The sequence below is a fragment of the Rhamphochromis sp. 'chilingali' genome, assembly GCF_963969265.1.
Source record: "Rhamphochromis sp. 'chilingali' genome assembly, chromosome: 11".
NCBI classification, from domain to species: domain Eukaryota; kingdom Metazoa; phylum Chordata; class Actinopteri; order Cichliformes; family Cichlidae; genus Rhamphochromis; species Rhamphochromis sp. 'chilingali'.
In genome coordinates, this window is record NC_137938.1 from 24837109 (window position 1) to 24864952 (window position 27844).

The window sequence follows — 27844 nt, forward strand, 5'->3', positions numbered from 1 at the left end:
ACACACACACACACACACATTTTGTATAATTTAAAACACGGAATAGAAACACGACAGATGCATGAATTATGACTTCTTTATAACATTGTGCAATATGGGGAAGGACGCAGTCATTCTGCTAAACTGCTCTCTTCTCTTTGTTAAACCCATCAGACATATTCAGTTCATATTCTGTTTTCAATATTCAGTACTGCTGATTATAATAAAAATGCTATAAACGTGACTCTTGTACCGGCTACTTTGTTTTAATAGGATTATTCGCTGTAAAACATTTCCTGTGACTTCAGTTTGCCTTCTTGAAGACTTGCTTGGCTTTGATTCCTTGGACTCTCATCTCCTGCAGAGAGGAAGTGGAAAAGACGAGGAGAAAAAAAAAAAAAAAAAAAAAACACAAAGTGAGAGGGTGTAAATGAATGGTGAGAAACAACGAGAACATTTGGCACATTAAAGACGAGCACAAAACTGGGATTGTGTCCAGGACACCATTTCCACCCCACCTCTCTCCTTCTCATCCTTTGACCTCGTAATCCGTCTTCTACTCTCTCACCATCTATTCATCAGGTCTTTTCAGCCCGCTCTCTACTTTCCTCCTCCGCCTCTATATTAGTCCCTCACTGTTCCCTTCCCCTGCTTTGTGTAACCTCTAAAACCCACCATTATAAGTCTTGATCCTAGCTGGCATTTCTTTCCCAATTCTCTCTTGAGTTTAGCATCAACAACACATTGTTTTCTCCCGATTGCAACAAAGGTATTAAAAAAACCTCGTGAGAGCTTTTTAGCGGAACAATGTAGATCGTTTGAAAACGTAACCAGTAATGAAAGATAAGCTATGAGCTTGAACTGTTTGAGCTCAAAAGTGCCTCTGAGCTTCACTCCATAAAGACGTGCATTCAGGGCTCCTCTGCCTCCTTTGTGTGTACTCCTTTGTCAGGTCGTAGTTTGGCCTTAGGCATGTACAAACTCCACTGACCTGTTAATAAAAACCTCTTCACACAAAGACGGTAACAGAAATGAATAACTTCTAAAACCTGCCTTATTTGAATACCCTCCCTCATTTAGCATATCAATTTCTCCATCACTTCCCTTTAAGCTTTCATTTTCCTTCTTCCCTCTTCCTTGCTTTCTCTCTGCACTGGCCTCTTCTTCCCCTCGTACATCCTTACCAAATGCAGCTTGTCGCCCTCCAGCCAGTGCGTCCAGCCTCGTCCCTCTTTCTCGCCTCGCTGTACACAAACCAGCTTGTCGCCGTCCCAATCTACTGTAGTCTGTGTAACCACAGAGATGCCGTTAGTGTGAGACATTAGCATGTACAGTAGCTCACACAACGCTTAGCCACACAGAGACAAGAAGCTTTGTGCAGCGCAAAGAGGGGAGACTAATACAGTGATCCGTGAAAGGTCATGAACCCTTTAAAATATACTTCATTTGTTCAAACATGTGACAAAAAACATCTGATTTTTATACAAGTGGATTTAAGTTTAAGATTTATATGTATTAGATTATTTAAGTCTGACTCTGGTTTGTTTGCTGAGAAAAATGATCTCTGAGTGGAAAAAATTTATGAACCTTTGCATTTTTTTGTATCATGTAGACAGCAATGACTACAAAAAATACATTTTACATCTTCATTCTTCTTTGCCTCACTTTGATGGGGGAACTTGTGAGTTTGAGGCCATTATCTTGTTGTATAACCCACATTCTCGTGGGATTTAGTCCACGGACAGGCATCCTGTTACCTCCCTGAGAGTTTGCTGGTATCATTCAGAATTCATTGCTTCATTAATGAGAAAAAGACAACTAAGAACAGCAAAACAAGCCACCATCAACATTTCCTTCATTTAAACTGGTTTCTCATTTTATACCAAAAAGCTCTGCTTCAATATCATCTTTACCTGAATTATAGTTCAGTGTCCTGGTTTTTCAATTAGATCTTTTGCAAGCTGCAAATGGAGATCAGCAGCTTTCTTCTGGTAGCCCTACTCCACACCCCATTGCTGTTTAAAGTTCTGCTGATGTTAGACTCAGTAAGCTGAAGATTGTCACTGTTAGAGAGGCCTTTAAGTTTTTGGATGTTGCTCCTGGAGTGATATTTGTTGGTTGACTACACCTGGGGAGGGCAACAACAACCTATGATTTCCATCATTTGTCTGACTGTGTTTTGGTGTAGACCAAACTCTTTAGGGGTGGTTTTAGCCTTCACAGCCTGATGAGCATCAGCAAATCCTTTTCTGAGGAGCCGCATCTATTCGGGCTGTGATGCACGTTCGTGTTTTGAACATCTGACCTTCGATTCCCGTCCCACTCACACCTGAACATCATGCAAAGCAATGAAACCTAACCCAGTTTCACCTTGGCAAGTGAAAATACATTACATATTTTTCCACAGCAGATCTGCTTTAAATGCTTATGTGACAAACATATTTATTTAGAAAAAAGTTCAAACTTTCAAGCACAAGGTCTCCTCCTATCTTGGACCTTTTCAAAATCATTGTGGAGTTAATGTACGTTACTGCAATTCTTAAGCCCTCCTCTAAGCAGCAAGTAGCAGCTATGGAAAAAAAAACCTCAGCAGGTGTGTTGACTTTGTTTGAACACTAAGCATGCAAATCAAACTTGTATAACAAGTAATGACTTAATAAAATCAATGTAATGTTAAAACTGCGTGCATGTACAAACATGCCGATGTGCACATTTGGAAAAACCAAAACACGTACCTGACACACACGGCCATCCACTGGCCCAAGGTCCTCAGTAAATTCTTTTCCAATAGTGAAATCCATGTTGAAGTTCTTGAAGGTGGTGAGTGTGCGGATTTTCATGGTTCCTGTGGCCGGGTCATGGGTGACCTCTTTAGTGGGCTTCAACAGACAGACGATCTTCCTCAGAGCAAAATTAACATCTAAGAGAAGAAAGAGAGAGAGAGATGTTGTAGCATGAGCCACAGTCTGTTACTTCAGTAAAGCAGGTTTTTTTGTGTCTCACACACACTGCAGGCAGAGGGGACGCACAGTGTGAGGGAGTGAATGGATCCGGGGTCACACAGAGGACAAGGTGGTGATTTCATTACACTAATGTGCTTCAGCAAATAAAGATGGTCCTCACCATTAAATCAGACACTTAAGGTTACCTTTTAAAGTAACCTAATGGCAACGAGTCAGTGAACATATGAATACTTAAAAAAATAAAAGACATGAAAGATTATTGTTACATTGGAGAGTTTTAACTGCACATCTGTTACAAAAAGCAACGCACTTGAAGATTACAAAAGTATTTAAAATACTGTATAAAGATTTGTACCCAAAGCTCCGAGGTAGGAATCCATATTCTCCTGTTCCACCATATGATAAGTGCCGCTGTAATTAGGTTTTGCCATTTTTTTCTTCTTCTTTGTTGTTTCCGAAACTCCAGAAATCCCCGTTTTTCCTCGTTCTTGCTTTTCCTCCAGTCCCGTGTGGATCTCACAGACAAGCTGCCGGTTCCTGTGATATCACTTTCAGTTGCGCAACGTTTTGGACAATGGACCCGGATTTGACGGGAATGCGCGTGGAATGAGTGCTGCCTGTTGCAGATTGTTGCTGGAGTTTGGTGCTCGGTTATGCTGCAAGCTGCTCCAAATATGCAACTCTGGTGGTGACTCACGCTCAGTATATGCAATCGTTTCCAGGGAGGGAGCGGGGCCTTTTCTGCAGGACCTCATGCAGGGGGAGGTTCATTCATCTTTACTAATGCTTTTCTCAGAGGGATCAGTTGCAAGAAGAGGCGGCGCTTCGGATCCCAGACATGCAGAGGGTTGGTTGATGCACTAAGTAAACGGGTATGCTCGTGCACTAGCAGCTGAGCAGCACAAAGTCAAAGCGAGGAACAAAGAGACATCAAGGATAACCTGATATGCTCATTTCCAGCGCCATCTTTTATTCTTTGACCATACTAAAGAAGTTTTGCATGTTCCAAATCGTCCTTATTTACTTTGATGTACAGACCTCATTTAATCATTCCTCTCAAAAAGGCTGTTTTCTCCGTTTAAGCCAGCTTTCCTCTGATTGGTTGGTTTTAATGAAAGTCCTCTTCAGTACACATGGCTAACTCTGACCCTATTTATACAAAAGAAAACTCACAGAGGTTTTTCATGTTTTACTGATTGATGCTTTTGTAGGTGTTTCCTTGTTGGTAGCCTCCCAACTGGTACTGATGAAGTTTAGTATACATAGTATAGCAAGTTTTGTTACGCCAACAGGTGAGAGGCAGGAAAACAAGTTCATAGTTAACCAATGAAACATTTTAAAGGGCCAGATTGTGTCTCTTACCTGTGTGCCGCCTTCTCCCAAGGGTGTTCCATCCAAAAAAGTGCAGATCAATCCAAATACCTATAGTATCAGTGCCAACAGTGGATTGAACTAGTTCATATACTTGAAACATGCGCTATAAAATGTCTGAATGTTTTTGTGTCTATTTTATTTACAGCCTATAGCAGCGGTCCCCAACCCCCGGGCCTCGGACCGGTACCGGGCCGCGAGGGTAGAGGCTCAGGTGTGAAATGTATGGTTTTCAGGGTTTTTATCGGTTTTCAGCGTTATTTTGTTATCGTTTTTATTGTTAACTCGGTTTTCCTCGGTCTTTTCACGTGTGTTATGAATAAATCTTATTTTTTTCGATACTGGTACTAGTTTTATTTTGTTGTATTTATCCGTGACACCTTAAAGGCCGGTCCGTGAAAATATTGTCGGGCATAAACCGGTCCGTGGCGCAAAAAAGGTTGGGGACCGCTGGCCTATAGCACATTTAAACAACTGAAGTTGACCCAGATCACTTTTAAATTCCAGGTCAAACTCAAAATACTTGAAAAGCTGAAAGGTGTGTTTTGTTTTATTAAGTCATTATTGATTCTGATTCAGTGGTTGCTACAGTTTGTTCAGAATCTACCTCATAACAGTGATTTATCTTATATGTCATGACACACTACTCTCCTCTACAACTGCCTTTATAAGTTAAAAGTATCGGTGCTGGTATCGCCAATGCTGGGCCTGTATTTACTTGGTATCAGATCAATACCAAAGTTAGCTACATAATCAGTATCAATTTGAGATTTAAAGGAGGTCTGAGCAGTCTGTTGGTTTCTGCAAACAGAAACTGGGTAAATGTAAGAAAAAATGAAAATAGAAACTAAAACAATTTTTTGAACTCAAATAAATAATTTTAGAGAAAATATCCTTAGTTTTAGGATGTGCTAATTTAGTAAGATTTTCTATCATGACTGCATGACTGTGAGTCAAATGCTTTCAGTAAGTTATGTGATTTGTTGCAATGGCTGTGGGGATTTTCCTTAAAATAATACTTCAAAAGACTAAAAGTAACACTGAAATGAATAAAAACTCATTTAAAACGAAACATTTTCAAACAATAAGAAGGAAACTGAAACAAGCAAAGCCACTCTGACATTAAACTGAATTCAAAACAAAAATTAAAAACAAAACAAAAATAAAAACTAGAGTAGAAAATACAAATTCAATAACACCTGCTGTGGGCGAAACTTCCAGAGAGGCAGAAAAAGTCTGCTTAATGCTTCTAACTGAAAATGAATTTGATGAGTTTATAAATGGTCCAACCCAGAGAAGCTTTAGAAATTGAATAAATGCAAAATAAAATAAAAAATAAATAAAAACAAAAGAGAATTTTTATGGTTTCGTATAGTTTTGCTAAAACTGTGTGAGATTCATACTACTACTGCTCATGTTTCGCTAAAATTAAAACCTGACACCAGTTTTCTTTATGCAAACAGAAGTAAAGCGAAATTAAAAATGTTTTTCCCTCCTGAATGAAAACCAGTGCTGAATCCCTCCTGCTTGAACTGCAAACAGGGAGAAGCTCCCATCGGTGTTGCATGCCTTATAGCTTCTGATGTTTCATCTTGGAGAACAGACATAAATAAAGATGCAGCACAGAAAGTGTACACACAGCCCGCCTTTATTTTGAACAAACATTAGCCAAGCAATCATGTAGCATAGACGATGTCATCAAGTTATGCTGTTTTTCTGAACCTTCCTTTTATTTTGCGTAAGGCTTCAACAAATAGATTGCATTAACAAGGGTGTCTGCATAAATATAACATGACATACTTTGATAAAACCTCCCAGTCTTCTATCTCTTTTTCACGGAGCCACTCTTCTTGTCCGACTTTGACTTTTTCGCGTCTTTCTTTCCTTTTGACAGATTCTCGTAAACGTCCTCTTTGTTTCTGGAAAGAGACGAAGAGAAAGCTGATTAGTGATTTCATCCTAGCCGCCAAGACTGATTAAACACAGATCTGTGAGAAACGCATCAGAGAGAGTGGAGAGATTAATGAAGGTCACGCTGCATGAGAAACGTTTAAACAATCCATCACTCAAAGCTGCAGGCCATCTATTCAGCTCTCCAAGTGGGTCAAAGTTTACAGCGTTACAGTGAACCGGCCAATGTGTGTCTGCTTTCTCCTAATAATTAAGTTCATTAAAAGCCTCGTCCAGTATGAGCATCTCATAGTCCAGAGGTCACAACAGACAACAGGTAAACAATATGACTTCATTCATTCACACAGTGCAAAATGTAAAAAAAACATTTTTTACACTTTTTTACACCTACATCCATTAAAAGTCCTCTTTGCATTAAGTCATCATGATGGCTGAAAGCAGCTTTTAGCAGGATACTTGTGCTTCAAGCTCATAAAGCAGGATGTAGCAAATGTAGGATCCAGTGTTTTTGGAGTTTGACCAAGTGGCCAGTGCAGTAGAGCCAAAAAACTGCACTTTCTCAAACAGCCACTTGGGGCTGGTTTCTAAAGTGTTATGAGGGGCAAAAAGCTCAATGTGAGGCTTCAGAAGAGTGTCTGTGTCCATCTTTTATACACAACCTGTGTTTGACTAATAGTCAGATCAGCTGCTTTGATCTTTAATCGTTCCTTCTTAAACTTGTCTTTGGACTTAACGCTAAAGACCAAATCAGCTGAATTCTACTTTTATTTTCTCTTTACAGGTACTACATCTATGAATCATCTATGAAAAAACAAGATTGTGGAAAGTCTTTTATGGCTCCAGAGAGAGCTCTGAAACCGGCCTGAAAAAAACCCCAACAAATAAAAAGGTCAAAGGTCTACTGATGTCGACTGAAAACTAAACAAGTGTTTCTCTCATTAGTATTTTTACATTGCAGAGATTTTATCTCCATGAGGTTAGCACCTGTCCTTTTTTGCACTACCTACACAGGGAACTACACAATATTTAAATAATGAAATATTTGGGTCGAGCCCTGCCTATTTCTCGATTTCCTCTCTGTATCTTTTCTAACATAATAAAAAAAAAAAAAGGCCAAAATTGCCACAAAAAATCTTTCAAAAGTAAAATTCTTTCTAATTTCCTCTTGTACTGATGTCCCTTTATTAAATTAAAATGAATCAATCTGTTTTTCTAAGAATATTTAAACACATAAATCAGATTTTAATTGGTTAATTAATTGGTTTAACTGGTTTAAACTAGAGTACGAACTACTCGCCGATAGCTCCCCACGTTAATGAAACAAGACTGTAAATCAGTTCTTCCTCCAGAAACTGCAGACATGAACCCGAAGACGGATCGTGTTTTTAAACAAAAATAGGGTGGCAGTGTGAGATTTAGAGGAACAACGTGAGTGCATTCGGGACACTCGATTCACAATCACACACACAGAGTCACTCACTTTGACACCGCTCTGCCCGCTGGTTGGTGTTTGATTTGGAGATTTCCATACTCGGTCTCGGTTTCCTGAGGAAGAGAGAGGCAAAGACGTTTCACAAGTGACTGAGAAAGAATTAGTCAAACAGGGAGTGAGGTCACGTTGCTGGATCAGTCTGCGTGGTCGACTGTTTTCGCGTCTTTGGATCAACGTTCATCTTTCATGAGGGACTCTGATAACTTATCATTCTGCTGGCATTGAACTGCTCCGCTGTAGTGTTTAAATCAATGATGAAATGAGCCAACACTCATTCACAGCCTCTTTTCTATGTTTCCCAATTTTAAACTATATTTGAGCCACAGTGACTAGATTCTCTGCTCCTCTCACCATTGAGGCGGAGTCTTTGGCCTTGGCGATCTGTATGTACTCAGCCACAGCCAGGTAGATGAATTTGTACTGGGCCTCAGTCTGCACCATACCGGAGCGCTGCTCTCGCACCATCTGAATGTATTTCGCAATGTCAATATCAATGTCCAGACCTGCAATGAAAGGGAAGTGAAAAAAAGGAAGGGGGTGAACGGAGGCACAGCAACAAAGAGTAAAACACGTCGAATGGTTTCATTTTTACTTGACTGATTTATCAAGAACATATTTCTTTACTGTATTGTTACCTAAAGTATCAATGGTCTCGATGATCATGTCAATTACCACGATTGTGCCCGTTCGACCAATACCAGCACTGCAAAAATCACAAAAGAAGCAAAGTTAATCTCACCCACGGAGACAAACAGGTCAGAAATTTGGACCAGAAAAGAAAGCACAAATGGATTAATGATGCAAAGTCCATTAAGTGTTCTAGTAAGCGGCGATACTGAACCAACATGTGCAACAGTAAGATCTCTTCTAAGTGCAATACAAACATCAATAACAATGTGCTTTGAGAAGTACTTACCAACTTCCCAATTTCTTAGTCTGTCACTTTCATGTTTCAGATCATCAAACAGATTTTATTATTAGACAAAGACAACCCAAGTAAACACAAAATGCTGTTTTATTAACCTCTGGGTGGTCTTGGGTCGATTTGTGCCATTTTTCATTGTTCATTTACACGCCATTTGCACTGTGTTGAATGGAATATAGCGAAAGTCTGCAAATAAAAGTTCGGTCACATTTACTGTTAAAATTTCAGTATGACTTCCGGAAATTAGCTTCAGTGGCTAAGCTACAGACAAACTTACACTATCGGTCCTAGTGGTCGATTTGTGCCCCATTGAAACCCATTATAAACGCTATTTTTCACGGCAAAAAAATTACGGTCAAATCGATCGTGATCGGTTATGTTTCCGTTTCCGTTTGCAGTACTGGCCTTAGAGTTGTAATTTTTTATTTGTCCACCGGGTGGCGCCCTTGCTCCACATTTGACCCCGGGCTGGAAAACAGCGGGCTGCTTAAACAGACCTGCGGGAAACGAAGCCTCATTTCCGGCGTGCAGCAGCGGCTTCGCCCGCTGATCGGGCGGGACCATTTTCGGCCCCTAGGACCGTTTGAGGGTGCTTTTTTTTTTTTTTTTTTTTTTTTTAATCAACAGGAAATGACGTATTTGTTGTGACGTGGTACCGGACGTGTGTGTTGGAAAAAGGGGTCCGACGCAACATGCCCCGGTCATCGTCGGGAGTTAACCCGGGAGGATGCACTGATTTCGGCCTAGAGGAGGAGCATTTGCCGCCTGGAGACCATTTTCTGGTCCTGAAAAAAAAAAAAAAAGGCGATCGAAATGAAGGTTGGTGCCAATCTTTAGTCCATCTAAAGGCCTAATTATAATAACAATCAAATATTACTTCAAATGTTTTTTTTTTTTTAAATATTTCGTTTTGTTTTGGGGGGCTAAAAAAAACGGTGCGCTCATGTAATTAAACTGCGATTAAAAGGGTTAAAATCCGCGAAATGTAATTAAAACTTGACATGAATATTTCAAGGAGAAGTAGGTCTAAAAGATTGGCTAATTTAAAGTGGAAAAAAATATTAATATATAAATTTTTTACAGCGCTTTTTAGGGCGTGGTCGATTTGTGGCTCTAAGCCCGATAGTGTATGCATTTTTCTAGGACCCCCCAGAGGTTAAGTGGAAAAAAGAGATCCAAACCACCAAGCCCCTTTGTGAAAAACTAGTTTTGCCACCTTTGGCAGCAAAAACTGCAATCAAGCATTTGCAATAACTGTCAATGATTATTTCAGATCGCTGTGGAGGAATTTTGCCCCACTCTTCTCTAGAGAATTGTTTTAATTCAGCCACAGTGGAAGAGGTTTGAGCATGAAACAGTTGTTTAGGTTATGCCAAAGCGTCTTAATCCGATTTAAGTTCAGATTTTAACAAGGCCACTCCAAAACTATTGTTCCTTTCTTGCTTTCTTTTGTTTTTGAGACACTGAGAGGTGGACTTGTTGGTGTGTTTCCAATATTTGTAGTGCTGCATAACCTGACAGCGACTGAGCTTTAGGACACAAACTGATGGCCGGACACACTCTGCTTCAGGATTTTCTGGTAGAGAGCAGAATTCATGGTTCCATCAACTGCAGCAAGTCATGCAGGTCCATCACACTATCAGTACCATGTTTGACTGCTGATATGATGTTCTTTATATTAGTTGCTGTGTAAGTTTGTAACAGGATTCAGCTTTTGTCTCAGTCTGTCCACAGAATATTTCTCCGATTACATTTTCACACAGGCAGCACTGACCTAGAGGCAGTTACACTCACAGCTCAGTGAGATGCCAACAGGCTCGCATTACTCAATCAATACTGGTGCTTACCATGTGCAACACGTGCAACATTTATCATCTAATATCTGGCTTACATACAGCAAAACCCAATGCAAAGCTAAAATTGGTCATAAATCAAAGTAATGCACACCATAATAGTAGTGAACGCTGGGAAGGGACTGGCATAAGAGGACTAAAATCAATGCAAATCTATTCAGTAGTTATTGAGACGTTTCTCCAAGAACCACAAATGTCAGCCTCATGATGCTGCAAGAGAAAAACTCATCTTGTCACAGCACCATTAATGCCAATTATAAACTTCCCGACAAAAACAGGGCACAGATAGCTCAGTAGGTAGAGTGGTCGCTCCATGATGGGAAGGTCAGGGGCTTGAATCCACTTAACAGCTACCCTGAGGTACCCCTGAGTAAGGCGTCGTCCCTACACATTGCTCCCTGGGTGCTAGATTGGTGGCAGCCTGCTGCTTCACTGAGTGAATGGATTAAATGCAGAGAGAAATTTGTCCCCACAGGGATCAATAAAGTATACATTATTATTATGTTGTTTCTGAATCACTAGTCACAAATCTATATTTATTTCTCTCTAAAGAAAAAATACACATGCAACCATTTGTGAATATTTTTTAAGCCATTTTGTTTTTGCAGAGCCTCATGAGAATCATACAATTTTGATCCTGTTACTGGATTACTATATCCAGTGATCTGAACAAATGGCTCATTTGTGACTCATCCACGGCCCTGTGCAGGGGAAAGCGCACAGGATTTTACAACTAAACTTACACTTTTACTAGTTTGAAATATGTAAAACTACAAAAAAAACAAACAAACAAGTTGTTTCAAAAAAAAAGAAGAAAGGCCAGGATGAAGCTTTAAAACAAAATTAAAATCAAGTGTTAAAATCATTTGTTATTAATTATTAATCAGAAAAATATTTTCTAAATCAATAGGTTTGTCTAGGAAATGTCAGAAATGTGGACTTGATGCTATATTATTAGCTGATGAGATAGGCACTCCCAAATAACCAATCTGAGAGTAGGAGAGATTTTAAAAAATTAATTTAAAGTCTTTACTTGTTTTCATTTGAAAATATTCTATATTTATACATTATCAGGCAAAAATCTAAGTGAAGGAAACATCATGCTGTTGCATGCAGAGTCCTGTGTTGGGTAAAGTATTAAATTCTTCATACTTCATTTTTTAAACATGTCTGTATCGTTCAAAAATGCTAACACGGGGATCACATAATCACTTGACCGACATCCAAAATCTCTTTAAGGAAGCACAAGCAGCCTCAGCATCTTTTAAATCACACTGGGAAAATTCCAGTAGGATAAACTGTCAGTAAACTTGAAGCCTTTTGTTTAGTTACTACTAATCTTAATCCAGAAAATGTGCTTGTTTTAATCTTAAACCTCTAAGTATTATCACCTAATTAAGGATTATGAAACCCAGCACTTTGCAAAAAAAAAGAAAAGAAACAGTGTTGCTTTGATATGTCTACTGTATTTAAAATGCAGATGTTTTCCACATCACTTGTTTAAAGTAGAAAGGATTTGAGAAGTGAAATATTCAGTGAAGAGTGTGGGTTGCAGCTGTTAGGTACCTGCAGTGGACGATCATGGGACCGGCGTTAGGAAATTCAGCCTGTTTAGAGTTCACTTGAGTGAGGAAGCCGAGGACACCGCTTGATTCCTGAGGGACGCCGTGATCTGGCCAGCTGAGGTACTGGTAGTGCCACACTTTGCGAACATGTTTTGGCTAAGAATGGGGGGGGAACAAGAAAGGTCAAAACCTGGAGAAATCATTAGGTGTGCAGAGATGAGGAACCACAGTGAGGTGAGAGTTTGGTGTTTGTAGGTCACCTGGTCCAGGGGTGCGATCTCCAGGACTCGGATTTTATAATCACCAGCTTCCCTCTCTAGCTCGCAGCTCACCACGTAGCGGCCCACCTCCTTAGTTGAGTGGAGCTCAGGCCAGTATGGAACGCATTTATTCTGCACAAAAATGAAAAATAACTTCACCTTAAGCGTCACTTCAAAATCAACTAACATCTCAGGCTTTTTAAAAATCATGGTTGTCTTTCCAATTATAGTAATTTTTTTTTTCTGTGCTTCCACTTTTAACTTAAAAGCCATGCAGACAACTATTTAAAGTAGTTTCGCGCTGATCATTGTTTACCAGTCTTCTCTCGAAGGACAAACGAGGGTTACTTTAAGAGGGAAGTAGTCAGATGACGCATGCTTTTGAAGTGTTTTCACACATGAGCATAAATGGACCGTGTCGGGAGACGCAGGTCAGGGTGATGTATGAAGGTGGCTTTTCTCACACATAGCACACAACAGGAAATTGTTGGCTTCAGCCACTTTCTCACGCCCAAGATTTTTTTTTTTGGGGGGGGGGGGGTAAGGGATAAAACATGGCGACCAATCACACCGTGAATTCACTCAGTAGGTTAAAGGCTTAAGATCAGGGCAGCATGGTAAGTGTGAAAACCACTTACAAATGTTGGATTTAAGTTGTCAGTCAGTTGTCTAGCACCTAACATGCACACAGCAGCTAATATGTGAGAGCTGGATAATCAGTGTATTTTACATCAAAAGCCACATACACATAATGTTAAGTGGCACAGACCAATGAAACTATTACCTCATACTATTAAAAATACCCTCCAAATTTGTCTCTTTTCTTTCAGCTTAATGATACACAATAATTAATTACTTGTAAATAATTGTTTGTTTTAGCTAATTACTTTGGGACATGATAGGCACAGATAAAAGTCCAAAATTTCTCCTTCTTTATAATTTTCACATTACAATCACACTGAACTGTCTGGCCGCTCATTTCCGGCTCTTGGGCCTTATGTTTGACACCTCTACTATAGATCATCAGTTTTACAGGTTCCAGCCAACAACACGCAACAGGTGTGAAACACAAACAAGAATCAGCACACTATAAAAAACTGAAATAAATGTATTAGAGTATAATTAAATGTCTACCAGTCACTTTATTAGGTATATCTGTTCAAACACCTGTAACCCCAAATGCTTTGACCTGATAGGAAGGCAACAGATAAACCTCATAAAAACCTCATTACAATGCAGGCATGAAGAAGGGCATCTCTGAATCTGTAACATGTTGAACTTTGAAACAGATGGGCTACAGCAGCAGAAGACCACACTGAGTGTTGCTTCTGTCAACTAAGATCAGGAAATTGAGGCTATGATTCACACACGCTCACCAAAATTAGACTGGAAGGCTGGAAAAACTTTGTTTGGTCTGATGAGTCTTAATTTTCTGCTGCATCATTTGGATTGTAGGGTCAGAATTTGATGTAAAAAAACAAACAAAAAAAAACACGAATCCATGGATCCATCCTGCGTTTTCATCATCAATTCAGACTGATTGGTGGTATAACTGTGTGGGGGACATTTTCTTGTCACACTTTCGCCCCCTTAGTACCAATTCAGCATTCAGCACAAGCTACCTGAGTATTGCTACTGAACATGTCCATCCCTTGACCAGAGTGCAGTGTTCTCAAACTAGTTTCCTAAGATGACAGTAAGCTCTCGGTACTCCAATGGCCTCCACAGTGCTCCGCGTAGAGCACATTTGGGATACAGTGGGACAGGAGATTCACATAATGCAGACAAATCTGCAGCAACTGTGTGATGCTTTCATGCCAATGTGGATCAAAATGTCTGAGGATCTAGCACCAATCTATGAAATGAAGACTTAAGGCCATTTTGAAGGCAAAACCCGATGCTCAAATTAAGCGTTTAAGGATGTCCTGATCAGCTCACAAATTCATTCAAAAAGCACAAAAAAAACCCCTCAAAACAAAAATGTAAAAGTCCCTAATCTGCTTTTATTTTATTATATTAATTATTCTGATACTTTTCGATAGATTGGTAACATGTCCAGGGTGTACCCTGCCTCCAGCCCAACTGTGACCCTGTATTGGATAAGTGGAAAAAAAGGATGCATGGATGTTGCTATACTGACCCGTCCTTTCTCGACCTCTCTTGTTGTCATCACGATCACGCTGGTCCTCTCTTGCCATACCATCTGCCAGAAATCATTAACTGTTGTTGCTAGACACCCCTGAGTGGCAATGTAAACTTTCTGATCTTCGGATTCCTGCAGTTTGTTCTGCAAACACAGAGCGAATCAATGCACACTCGGAACCAAGAAAGACTTCAAAGCAACAAATATCACAGTTTTCTTCTGTGTCTTTGTCACGCTGTGTTTCTATGAGCTCAGTGGCTTTGGATTCTTACTTTCACATAGTTGCCGTTGATGTAATCTGAACCCACAACATTGGGATCACTGTCCTCCAAGATGACCCTGGTGTCATTGACTTGTGAGAGGAAAAAAGTGGAAAGAAGTTCATTGAGAAACAGTGGGAAAGTTAGCTCTGTGTTGATTTCTTTAATTCAGAGAATAATAATGATAAAATAAAAATGCGCTCACATGGAAGTATGTTCTTGTATCTGTTTTTGCTCTTGTTTTCAGGTCTTTGGCCCTCATCTCTGCTCTTTTTCACCTTTGCCTCCAACTTTTGAAGAGCCTGGCAGGAGAGAGGATGACAGCGTGATGCCTGCTGTGACCTGTGCAGTATGCTCCATATACAAACCAACGCATGTTACAGTTTTATACTAACACGAAATGATAACAACAGCTGTTTTCACAGAAAAATGAGGTCAGCAGAAGGCCTGAACATGTCCTTTCTCACATGGAGGACATGTTAATCTAGCCTAGGCTACACCCACTTTGTCAATAATAACCCATTAACTCATGTCCTGTACTGCAGTCCTGGACATGAGTTCATAAATGTATCTACAGGAATTAATGTTTGTCCATTTTTACATTTTTTTTGGATGACCCTTCCTCCCCAAAAGACACAAATCCATCTACGTATGGTGATCTTTATGCACCATCAGTCACATGACTGACATGGGCTGCTTACTAGAGTGACAGCATGCTACAAACAAATGTCTTTTTCCTTGCACAGACAGAAAAGGATTACTTGGAATGGGAATAGTTTTCTTTTCTTTTCCTTTAGTTTCCCATGCGTACTTTGTCACTGGCCTCTTGCATGTTTATTACATTCTTAGTCATTTAAAAATGACTAAGGTTTTTCATACTACACCAATGTAATTAAGTCGTGGCTAAACAATTAACTGACAAAGGTTTCTGTTTTTTCACTATCTAACATAAAAAGTTTTGGGTTTCTAGTGAATTCACAATTAAAAACACGAAAATAGAACATTTTCTGTGAATTAACAAAAAAGTTCTGTTTTATAACTACAGGGACAGTCTGGACATGAGCTACTGCTTTTACACATTCATTTTATCATGTTCAAAAAATTAAATATACTGCTGAAACTGCAATGTTAAAATACCTCATGGATCAAAGTGGGCCGTGTGCGGTCCACGATGATTTCACCACTATAGGAGAAAGTTGAAGGATAAGTTTAGTTCTCCAGAAAATCCTTTGAACTGATTTTTCGATTAAAATGTTCTTTTGTAAAAGAATTTCTGACTCTGGTTTTGGAAATTAGTTTACAATCTTTCCATTAAGTATTTACATTTTAATGAAATAATGAAATAAAGCCACGAGGGTTTAAATTTACTAATATTCTTTACCTGGTTTGACAAGTAAATCAACAGAAGTTCAAAATGAATCGATGAAAAGAAAAGAAACACTTAAATGTTCTGCTTGTGTGGTGATCAAAGCTGCAAATGAAGCTTTGAATGCCCCATATTTAGTGTATTCTCCAACCACAAGATGGTAGCATACTGCCTGTACAGTTGTTTAGGCCCCACAAGGAAGTAAAATACCAAAGCCTGATGGCAATTTCTGTTGGTTTATAAAATGCTGATGTGTGGTCTATTTTATGCTAATGCTTTGTGTGAAACAGCAATAAGTTTGGATTAAATCTTACGTCGAATTCCTCCCAGAAGCCCGCCTTGCTCTTCTCTCCCTCGCCATCCTGCTGCTTCTGTGTGGTCTGGTCCAGCTGTTTCACTCTGCTGTCAATATCTGCTGCGTTCACTCTAGTGGAGTAATACGGCTGAGGGAGGGAAGGAAAATTTTATATTAGAGATTAAAGGAAATAAGAAGCCAATGAGCGCGTTACACATCGTCATAATTAAGACAAACGCAAACAAGTGAGTAATGTTTCCTATCTGTGGGCTGTGCTGCTCGTCTTTTAAAATAATTTACAAAGAAGACATCCTGCCCTCGTTTTATAAGATTCAAACATGGTTTCATGTGACATTTACCTCAGACATCACTCACACTTTTAGAGTTTCTGGTCTATTGACATAATTTGTCTATAGTTTATCTCACCTGTTTGAGGTAAACCCAGTTTCCAGAGATCTCCTCAATGCCTTTGCGTTTGTAGTGCTCCACCAAGTCTGTCAGCGTGTCAAACATGTCTGAGCCTCCGATGGTATACCTGTCACTCTGCACACACCAATCATGTCAACGACAACAACAACAAAAAAAGTTTCAAAGACGGCCAAGTGAAAACCCACAATTAAAGACAAAGCAAAATTGGAGTTCAGTCAGACAACCCGAGCTTAAAATGTTTAGAGTTTAACATCTAGGCTCCAAACTCTTTCATATTTCAAATATGACACATAAAGTTATGTGTCATAAATATAACACATAAATTGGGAAGTGATGAGTAGATATTGCCCCGAAACCTGCAGGTGGATCCTGGGGCAGTGTTTGACATGTCAAAGGGAGACATGGGAAATTCTGCAGAAATTCTGTGAATAGGTCACCAAATTGAGATGGCCTGTATGGTACAAGACGGTATAAGAGTGTAGAATAGGTGTGTATTAAGGAGCATACACGATTCAATCCAAAGTAAATAAGAAAGGTTTGGGTACAAAAGAGCTGTCAGAGAGCATCCCTCTGTGACATGCACATGCAAACAATATTCAAAGCATGTCTACAAAAATGCGTCAATGCTAGACTGCCCAAAATTCTCAGTTTTACAGTTGCTACAAAGCCGATTTCCTCAGGCAGCGAGCAACCTTCTGCAGCAGCCGACGATTCAGAGCAGTGTGGCCGGCAAACTCGCCTGATCTCTGCCACGTGCTTGTGAAAAGCCCCTTTGTGACCCCACCACTAATCTTATATTAATCTTGTTAACCCCAGCAGTGCACAAAACATGTAACCAATTTAAATGCAGGCCGAGGAGTGTTTTCTGTGAGGTGTGCCGTGGTTAAAAATAACATGCAAAGGCCCTGATAGTGACCAATGGCGGAAAGACACAATCTATGAAAATGAGTCGGCCATGTGAGACGTTTTTGTGAGTATCATTGGCAGTTGTTTGCTGTGGCTGTGTAAACAAAGACTGATATCAGGATAAGGTTGGGTTTCATCTGTTTGTCTATTTCCACTAAAACATGACACTGCTTTTTTTTTTTTTTTTTTTATTTCATCAGTAGCTGAAGTATGAGAAAAAAGTCTTTTATTACATAAGAAGGGGAAATGAGACCTAAAACCTTTTTTCAACGTGAGTTGCACATATACGGGAATGTCCCTCAGTATTTTTGTGATGGGACGCAGTTTCAAGGTCTCTTGTTTCTGTACGTTTACACTAAGACAGTGATAAAGAAAAACAATACCCTGGTTTCATGCATTCGTATTTGCCACCCACCTGGCACATTATCTTTATGTGCGAGACCCTCTTTCCTCCGCTTTTGCTGATCTCGTCCGTCAGAACAGAGAGGACAAAGTCTCCAGGTTTGGACAGCGACTCTCTGACCAGGAAGGTCCCTGGCTCGTCTTTCACAGAGAGCAGCTTCTCGGCGTTGGGCCCTGACAGGTGACCGTGGTACCACCTGAGACACATGCACACTTGTTTAATATTAAAATGGCAACTTGTGTCTCCTGCAGATTTTTGGCTTGTGAGCACTGCAAGATAACTTTGACATTTTAGACACAAAAATAAAAAACAAAAAAAAACCTCCTTCTTACTGCTTTCTACACGTGAGCTAAGAACCGGTAGCGCCATGGGTGCTGCATTAAAGGCATTCAAGCCTGAGCGGTTGTCAGAGAGACACTGATGTGGTTCACTGGGCTGTTATGCGTACCGTACAGTAAAATAGAAATAGAAAGCCACAACAGAATCGGGAGAATTAGAGGAGTTATAAACAGCGAGAGAAAATACACAGATGTTGCCGTTATAGAGCAGGTCAAGTGTATTTTTATGTCCAACACTTACTTCGTGTGTGTGTGTGTGTGTGTGTGTGTGTCAGTGCATGCTCAGTCAGGCTGCGCTGTGACTTAATTTTAGGCACAGTTCTCGATTTCTTCGTCTAAACTTCCTGCATTGCGGTCGGAAAATTTCTGATGACAGATTTCGTGGCTGAAGAGGACAAAGTATTTATAGACTCCCTCCGGTTTATCATCCACAGATAAGTACGCTTTGTTTTTTTTTTCTTCTTTTTTTGTGTGTTGCAAGTAGTTTTTGCATGCTTTTAATAATTCCCTTCTTTCTTTTTTTCAAGATTTACTTCTTTGCCAAATCACACAGCATGCTTTTACAAAGAAAAATAAATAGAGACTGCACCTGGTGATTTTTATTTAAGGCAGTGTGCAAGAAAAACAGCAAAGACAGAAAAAAAGAGGTCGTTTTGGCTCCGTTTTACAGACGCTGTGCAGCAGAAAACAGCAGCTGTGCGTGTGAGTGGTCAAAATTTTTTTTAGCACAGTTTAAATATGCATGTGTTGTGTGAGGTTGAACATGATAATTGTCCTCAGAGCACTTTTGTCCTTTTTCTAGGAAGCGTTAAGCTTCTAGGTAAATAGGAACTCTCATATAAAGAGGACTGCATCACAATGCAACCTGGTGAGGTAACTGTGCTCTGCAAAGAGCCGAGAGAGAGTTCGGGTTAGATGAGGAAGATAGCAAGTGAGTGAGCAAGAACATGATGGAGTGTGCAATAGAGGAAGGCAAAGCAGGGTCTGGCCATTGCTTTCAAAAGTGTCAAAACTTAAAGTTTCCAACCGCAGCAACAAAAGGGAAGTTAGACAACCGACAGAGAGAGAAGGACGGGGAGGGAGGGGGGGCACAGGGTAGAGCATCTAGTTTGGGTGAAACACACCATAATACACACATACAGAAAGCAGTGTCCTCCTTGAGTCATAAAAGGAGTCAAAGTGTACAACTTTACCACTACAAGTTGGACATTAACCCACTTTAAGCAGCCTAGAGTCGCACAATGTTTCCAGCTTGGAGGAATATACCGTCAATTAGCCGCCACCTCTAGCAGCAATGTCATAGCGTTCAAAAGCCTGCGCATATAAGCTCTAAGAATATATATATGCAAGCTTTCTGATGTTGTTTTTGTCAAACAATACATAGATTAAGATTTGGATGTGTATAGCAGAAGGGCAGATTGTCCTTTGATGTGAACGCAGACAAAGACGTTAGAAAATCTGTATCATCTGTGGCTATATTTAGCAGACACGTCAGACATCAGCAAGAATGAAATAACGGAAAAAAAGTGTTTTAGGAAGAACATGATAACTGCTACAAACTCTGCTACGCGACTAAAATTCCTGCATTTGAAAACACATTTTTAGGTTAAATTTAAAAGCAGTCGTTTTAGTGAAGAACTACTCCTGTTACAGCAATGACTGCAATGCTGATTTGTAACCAAACCACTCAAAACTCAAGCGTTAAAAGGCAGGCTCTTCCTTATGCAGCTTCTCGTAACAAGATCCTCTCCAAACGGTTCGAAATGATATCCTCTATGAGTTCATTCCATCCTAAATAAAAATAAAAATCTTTATTTACATAAACTGTTTCAAATTATTCGTTAATATTTCTCTCAAAAAAATGGCTTTCGTGGACGATAATTGCTGGTTATTTTTTCCACATTCACTTACTTAAACTGCTCTGTTCTGGGAACAAAGATAAACAATGCTTCCGGCACTGCTGCGTAAAGTACTGACAGAATCTCTCGGATACATGGGTGCAAAGGTTAAAAATAAATCTACGCTATCAGAAGAGTCAAAGTCTGATATCACTGCATATTTAAATTCATGCCAGATATTGATTTCCCTTCTTTTTTTTTCTCTCTTTTTTTTTGGCACCTCTGATTAAAAATAGAAGTAATTTTAGAGGGAATTCTGGTTGACTTTGATCTATTTCTATTAAGAGGAAAAAATAAAACCAGTGTTGCAATAATCTATTTATATGCAACAAACACACCACCTGAATGTTTGATCATCACTGTGCGTGTGATGCATGTCCGGAGCTGGGTTAAAAGTGTTTTTAAATACTTCTGGAGGAAGTAAAATGTTAAGCCGAACTAAAAATCTGAGCTCAAGAGAAGCCCTAGGAGATGATGTTTTTGGAGTCGATCATGGGTGAATACCCCACTTAAAACAGTGTCATGCAGCATTTAAACCAAAACACGCAGAATATTTGATCATATGTCAGGATTATGGATTATGAATAATCAGGGAGGAAGGATGAGGTAAAATTTTTTGAGTCTTCTTAGTTTTTTGGGGCCCAAAGCCATATCCGATTGTTTTGAGGGAGCTACATTTTTTATATGTAACCTGTGGGGGTTTCTCTGAAGAAATACTTGAATTGCAAATAAAGTTTCCACCTGGAAAAGAATACATGCTGCTCGTATGTAATCCACAAGCTGCGGCAGGGGAGACTGGCGTAGGAATAAAGTCTCGACAGCTCGACAGCGTGGGCACTTGTTTTTACTGACTCATACGGTAAAAGAAAAGTTGCTATTACATATACATTTTTTTTAAAATTGGCCACAGATCAAAAGTGTTTCCCACAGAGGAAAAGATTAAAGCCGAAAGAAATATTGAAACAACAAATGATGCCTGTTATCCCAACTACAGAGGAAATATACCTGGTCACAGTTGACTATATTTGACTCAACCGCCTAACTAACCACTGTTTTAACTTAACCCGAAAGTGTAGGTGGAGCCAGCGCAGAGAGGCCGGTGACTGTGGGCCACATTAACCGGCTGGGGCTTGAACAGTGAACACAGAGCTGAGACGTAATGATGCACACACCTCTCTGTGGTGGGGTCGGAGCAGTTGAGGGGATATTTGAGCTCGATAACGGTGCCGTCCTTGTCCTGCAGGATGCCGTTCTCTGCCGTGTAGTAATCCACCAGCTCTGACAGCGTGGCAAACTTCTCACCGCCATATAAGTCATAGTAGTCTCCTGTATTTTGGATGCGGATGTGGGTCACCAGCTCACCCACCCTGAGAAGATAAGGCCACACCAACTAACCGTCAGTGTTTTCCTGGCATAAAACTTCCTGTTGACAGTGTGTAATAAAAATTGACCTGCACAACAAATTTTATGTCGTTTTTATCTGTCAAAAAAAAAAAGATCAAGGGCGCTCGGCCCACAAATTACTCAACCACAATCTCACAGAGCATTTCACAGATTCTGCAGCCAACAGTGCTGTATAGTACCTGTGTGTGTGTCAGTGCATGCTCAGTCAGGCTGGGCTGTGACTTCACTTTAACACATGGTGTATATATTTTGTATTCTCTGGTTGCCTGAGTAGTAAAGACTTTTCTAGATATATTGTGTTTCCTGTTATCACTTTGGACCAGGAATCTTGCCAAAGTCTTTTTCTTTTTGCATTTAACAAGACTTTGGCTTCAAGAAATAAATACCCTTTAACATCGACTGAATTTAGGCTTGGGACAAAATTTTAAACTGTTATCTTGGCACTGGAGCAACTGGATGTTACCGTTTCGTGTCTATTCAGTGTAAAGGCTCCAATCTGCAAGACGTGTCTAAGATGGAAAAAGAAACCTGTGTAACTAAAATGTGTTTTTAAAATATCCTCCGATGGTGGTTAATGGGTTTAATGTACTTTGACTTGGTAAATGAGAGGAGCTGTGGTTTTGATCACCAACCTTCAACCCAAAAAAGACAAAAGCGCCAAAAGTGTTTTTTTTTAACGTGTAAAAACTGGACGATGGTTTCTGAAATATAAAAAAGCTACAATTTATTCCATCTTTTTGTCTCTTAAACAACAGATTTTACCCCTCGGATCATCAGTGAACAGATGTTTTATGTCATTTCAGCTTTCAGGATTATGAAACTGACCTACATGGTAGTTTTACTTTAAGACCTGCTTATAGGAAATGACCACTGACACACTGCAAAAGCATCTACAGAAATATTGTCTTTGGAAAAAGTTCTGACATGTGACCTTCACAAGTGTGAGTGTATCACACTTCTACTGCACAGTCACAACATAAGCCAACACTGTGAAACAAGGTTTTGCTACTCAGGATGATTATTTCAGGTATCAGATATATTTATCTGTACTATTTTAACAGGAATAAAATGGTAATTTACAATTCACAGTTTGACTTTGTCACGATCACAAAGTGTGGCGGGTGCTTTCATTTACACCTGCAGTACATGGAGTCCTCAAATATTCAGCATCTCTTTTTGTATTTAAAAAGAAAAAGACAAAAAATAGAGAAATACTTTATATTGTAGGAATTTAGGGATTTAAAGAAGCTGGGAATGCAGGAATCCAATTTTTGCGCTGGGGGTATCTTGAGATGAATCATGCACATCAAGCACGAGCTTTAAAATTCACAAAATCAAACAAAGATTTTGGGTGCTCTATTACCTTACAGACAGGGAGAAATCGCCAACATTTTTCTTACTGGGCCGAGCCAAAAAGCTGCCATGAATGCCTCGAGTCTTGAGTATCTCCTCGGCCTGCAGGCCTGTGATATCTCTGTGGAACCATCTGCATAGACATAAATATAGTGTGTAAAACATAGAAATGCACTCAATGCGAAGCCGCCACAAAAGACTTTACGAGATTAATGTCGTATGCATATTAACACGCAAGTAACTGTGCACAGGATCGCCGCGAGTATAAGGTAAACTGATTAAAAAACACACAAAAAAAATGCAAAATAGCTGCACATCCTCACAGAAACTTTGAGGCTGATCTCACCGGTCTACAAAAAGAAAAAGAAAAACTTAGTTCAGCCTTTCGAACACCAATTTTAGCACATCTCTGATCTAATTGCTGCAAACTTCTGTTACTATTTTTAGATATTTTTAGATTATGCCAATTTTACAGTTAATATGTTATGGTTCACAGTCAAAACGGCAGTTTTTGCTGTGCATGCATATTAATCACGTTTACAGACTTTAATCTTGATCAGAAAATGCAAAATTACTTTTTCCGCTCATTCTCGTTATCATTTACTATTAAACAGGACATAATGACATCTGTTTAAACGTTTCAATAAGGCATTTCAGAATGGAATAAAACAGCAGCAGAAATATTGATACTATGCAGCACATCTGTCCAAATATAACCCACAAATCCACAAACTCTCCGGACCAAAACGGTGTTTGTCATTTGTTTGCTTTAAAGGTGTGATACACGTTGGCTAACACTCTGTGGCTAACCACAAAAAAAATTCAACAGACCTAACGTTGCTTTTTAAAGATTTTATGCACATTAGATTAAAAATGCTTTTTTTTTTTAAAAAAAACAGCAAGAACATTTTGAATGTCGCTGCATCAGGAAAAGTCACCTCACCAGCTCACTGCAAGAGCATGGCACAAAAACGGGCCCCAGAAATGTTGGAGAATCCTAACTTTGGGTTTTTCGCGACAAATACGGTGAACTAGAATTAGTCAAGTTTGAATACATCACTGTCAAAAGGGTAGGGTGTATTCAAGGTTCATAAAACTACACTCACAGATAATTAAAAAAAAACCCAACTTGTTTTAAATGATTACATTTTCCATTTTAATCAAGGAAATCTTTAACTTTGGGATGCCAAAAGTGATCTTTATATGGGAATGGGTTGAAAAGGAGAACATCTGTAATACTGTTACCAATACACACTAGTGGCAGCTCATGCAAAGGGAACGTGATACAGAACCACTAAAGAAGGCAAGTGTTGAGGCTAACAGGTGTTTTACTCAAAGCTCTGAACTTAAACATCATCTATGACACATTTTTTTAGAACAAACAGACAAGACAAGGCAACCACATGATAGGGGAAGAGAGCAGGACGAGTCGGCAGCTGGAGAACGACACAGGAGGAAGAATGGAAAGAGAGAAGTTGTCTTTACGGCTTGCACAAAACACAAAGAACACGACCAGAGCTGGCTAACAGAGTACTACAGTGTCCAGCGGGGGACTGACTCACCGAACCATGTTGTCTCGTCAACGTTTCTGGGACCAAAGAGAAGAAGAAGAGCGATTGGTGAGCAGGAGCCGCTTGTACCTGTGTCACATGTGTAAACTCAGAAGTATACGTTTCTTCTTTTTTTCAAATCACTAATCTAAGACAAAAACTAGCCTTCCTCACTTCACGGTCGCTAAAACTGAAATTAAGTCTGGTTCATTCGTGTGCGTTTACTCTTTAACTTACTTACTCGACTTCAGACACCGACATTTCCCATCTAATGTTAACCTCTGCATAAGGCCACATTCACAAAACAACCATCAGCCCATGCCATTCTCCTCCATCTACTCTTGCCTCCACCCTCTTCCTACATCCTACTCCCCTCAGTCTCAGTAGGAAAACAGGTAAACACTTACTCTCCTCGGCTTCCTCGGCAAACAAGTGACACTCAACAAGACGTACAGACTGTATACGTCTGCCTCTCCTCCTCTCTGTCGATCTCTCTCGCGCTCCTCTTCCTTCCTTTTTACGTCTCCTTTCACAAAATAGTGAAAGCAAGACAGGAACCAAAATAGCTGACAGGCCGGAATTCCTCCACCAGATAGAGACTTTTTTAGACGACAACCACAACAGCAACCAAAAAAATAAAACTTGTTACATTTGACAACGGTGTCGTTTTAAGCTATGAACATGTGCCCTCTGGCGCTCCATCGCTTAGTTTTCTGTGCAGACCTCGACAAAAACGGCAGCAGGCGAGATTCAAACGGTTCCATTCGGCAGCGAATCACAAGCCAGAGCGACACACCAGTAATTCCAGCTCAGTTACAGGAATAAAACATCCACCAAATAGGCAGTTTGAGCTTCTCGTGCCAGCGTGAACAAGCCCGCACTTTGTCTCTCACTAAGCATTTGCAAAGCTTTTCCCCTCTGCCTGCCCACCTGTCTGCAACCACTGTTGACTGTTTGTGCTTTACTTCCAGGTGTGTATATAACACACAAAGGTCAGAGTCACAGATCGCTTCCTCATTCACAGTTTAACCTTCCCCCCTCGGTGTGCAGAAATGTTTATACATAACTGTGTGTGTGTGTGTGTGTGTGTGTGTGTGTGTGTGTGTGTGTGTGTGTGTGTGTGTGTGTGTGTGTGTGTGTGTGTGTGCGCACATGTGCTGCTTTCAGCTGCAAGCGTGAGCGCCTTTCATTATCAGACTACAGAGGCAGAAGCACCAAACCCGAAGCTGAAAACTGGCATTAGGCAAATAATTTAATGCCACATGTTTATCTTTGCTCCATAATTTTCAAGGAGAGGCCAGGTTTCTTGCAATGCAACACAGACACACATAAGAAATGTCTGGCTACTCTGCAAACACATGAAAAAAAAAAGTTAAAGAACCACAGATAATCTGAATCTAATTTGCATGTCATATTTACCTATAACAGGCTTGAGAAGGCAAATTTGAATTCAAAATATTTAATTCCTTTTCCCAAGAATATATACCCATGGGCCATGCTGAAGTGTGAAATCAATTCTAACGGTCTTAATTTAAGATCGTTACAGATAAATTTGCAAAGCTGACAGTGAAGCTGTGCTTAAACTCTGGGTGAAAAAAAAAAAGTTAAGACAAAGTGGAAGAAACTGCAACATATAGTTCACCTCACCCCCCCTATAGACACACACACACACACTCTCTCTGTCTTGCACACACACACACACACACACACACACACACACACACACACACACACACACACACACACACACACACACACACACACAGAGCCCTGCAGGTGCTGCTGGTCGTGGTTAACACAAGCTATTGCAGTTTGCATTATTCTGCGCTGAGGTTCTCATGTTTAACAGTTGAAGCTGGCTTCCCCATCTAACATCACAAAGCTTCAGTTCTCAGGCTGGGGGACACAGGCAGAAATGTGCACACACACTTTGTCTTTGTACCGCCTCAGAGTGACAACAAGGATGTTTCCCAGATTTGGTCAGTCTGCTGAGTGTTGCAATGCATCGGTATGTTGCAATGCATCAAACTGTTTCTGTTTAGAGGAATTTACAGTACACGCACTTCTGCTCTGTTCATTAAAGGCCTGAAGAGCGAAGATAATATTAGTGATTGGTGACAGAAATTGTTATTTTAGCCTCACAATCACAACTTCTTTGTTTCTAAATGTGAAGAGTTGTTCCTCTCTGTTTTTGTATGTTTCAAACTAAATGCCACCGCTTTGATTGGGGAACAGTCAGGCAGCATTTAGGCTGCATTTCCTACCAATTATTGCTTTGAGCTTTTGCCTTTAGTGCTGCTTTAATTCTTAGTGGCTTAGACTCAACAAGGTTCTGGAAAAATTCCTCAGAGATTTTGGTCCATATTGATCTGACAGCATCACACAGTTGCTGCAGCTTTGTCAGCTGCTCACCCATGATGTGAACCTCTCGTTCCAACACATCCCAAAGGTGCTCTATTGGATTGAGACATGGTGACTGTGGAGGCCATTTGAGTACAGAAAACTCATTGCCACGCTCAAGAAACCAGTTGTGAGCTTTGTGACATGGCACATTATCCTGCTGGAAGCCGACATCAGAAGACGGGCACACTGGTCATAAAGGTCAGCAACAACACTCAGGTAAGCTATGCTGTTCATGCTCACTTGGTATTAAGGGTCCAAAGTGTGCCAAGAATCATCCCTCACATCTTTACACCACAACAGCCACTTTAAATGTTGATACAAAGCACGATGGATCCATGCTATTGTGCTGTTTACACCCAATTCTGACGATATCATCTGAATTTTGCAGCAGACTCATCGCATGAGGCGACATTTTTCTAATATTTCATTGTCATTAACAGTGCATTTAGGTGTAAACTGTGTGAGCAGCACCTGGTTGTAAAGGCCAGAATGCAGTTTTCAAAGTTTCCAAAGCGAACTTTGGTAGATGATGCTTGGTCAATGTGTTGTAGATATGGATGAAAGGTTTCTCATCAGTACCAAGAAAAGCAACACTTTTTAAGCCTCAACAACACAAAGCAGATGGAAAATATCAGCAGGTACTGAAAAGGCTCAGAAAAGAAAAAAGAGAAAAAAAGAGAGAGAAAAAAATTTCATTGTCTGGTTTTTGTGACCCCATGTAAATCATAGCCTCAGTGTCCTGTTCTTAGTTGACAGGAGTGGGAACTGGGTGTGGCC

At 40.0% G+C, this 27844-nt stretch overlaps 2 protein-coding genes across 3 annotated transcripts; both read right to left on the reverse strand.

Moving 5' to 3' along the window:
- Window positions 1-62: 62 nt before the first annotated feature.
- On the reverse strand, window positions 63-3725 carry rbp5 (retinol binding protein 1a, cellular). The gene is made up of 4 exons (XM_080896503.1): window positions 3298-3725; window positions 2715-2899; window positions 1164-1265; window positions 63-337 (listed from the first exon to the last, which is right to left on the reverse strand). Exons 1-4 carry the CDS (start codon window positions 3371-3373, stop codon window positions 284-286), a joined length of 417 nt encoding a protein of 138 aa, XP_080752629.1. The 5' UTR covers window positions 3374-3725; the 3' UTR covers window positions 63-283.
- A 2225-nt stretch (window positions 3726-5950) lies between these two features.
- On the reverse strand, window positions 5951-25745 carry ptpn6 (protein tyrosine phosphatase non-receptor type 6). 2 transcript variants are annotated; one of them, XM_080896959.1, is made up of 16 exons: window positions 25072-25745; window positions 24677-24702; window positions 23125-23247; window positions 21530-21724; window positions 18134-18317; window positions 16810-16926; window positions 16403-16531; window positions 14928-15024; window positions 14735-14814; window positions 14460-14606; window positions 12320-12451; window positions 12061-12215; window positions 8352-8419; window positions 8068-8219; window positions 7705-7769; window positions 5951-6232 (listed from the first exon to the last, which is right to left on the reverse strand). In XM_080896959.1, exons 2-16 carry the CDS (start codon window positions 24682-24684, stop codon window positions 6136-6138), a joined length of 1749 nt encoding a protein of 582 aa, XP_080753085.1. In that variant the 5' UTR covers window positions 24685-24702; window positions 25072-25745; the 3' UTR covers window positions 5951-6135. The 2 variants fall into 2 exon arrangements, with proteins under 2 accessions (XP_080753085.1, XP_080753086.1); XM_080896960.1 differs by having other exon boundaries at window positions 24677-24754.
- Between the last annotated feature and the right edge of the window lie 2099 nt (window positions 25746-27844).

Excerpts from the sequence above, each read along its gene's own strand:
- rbp5 (XM_080896503.1), bottom strand. The coding sequence starts at position 3,373 with ATGGCAAAACCTAATTACAGCGGCACTTATCATATGGTGGAACAGGAG. Across the intron at positions 1,266-2,714 it reads TGGATGGCCGTGTGTGTCAG|ACTACAGTAGATTGGGACGG; the intron begins GTACGTGTTTTG and ends GTGGTTACACAG. Across the intron at positions 338-1,163 it reads AGGGCGACAAGCTGCATTTG|GAGATGAGAGTCCAAGGAAT; the intron begins GTAAGGATGTAC and ends TCCTCTCTGCAG.
- ptpn6 (XM_080896959.1), bottom strand. Across the intron at positions 21,725-23,124 it reads GATTTCTCCCTGTCTGTAAG|GGTGGGTGAGCTGGTGACCC; the intron begins GTAATAGAGCAC and ends TTATCTTCTCAG. Across the intron at positions 14,607-14,734 it reads TCAACGGCAACTATGTGAAA|AACAAACTGCAGGAATCCGA; the intron begins GTAAGAATCCAA and ends CTGTGTTTGCAG.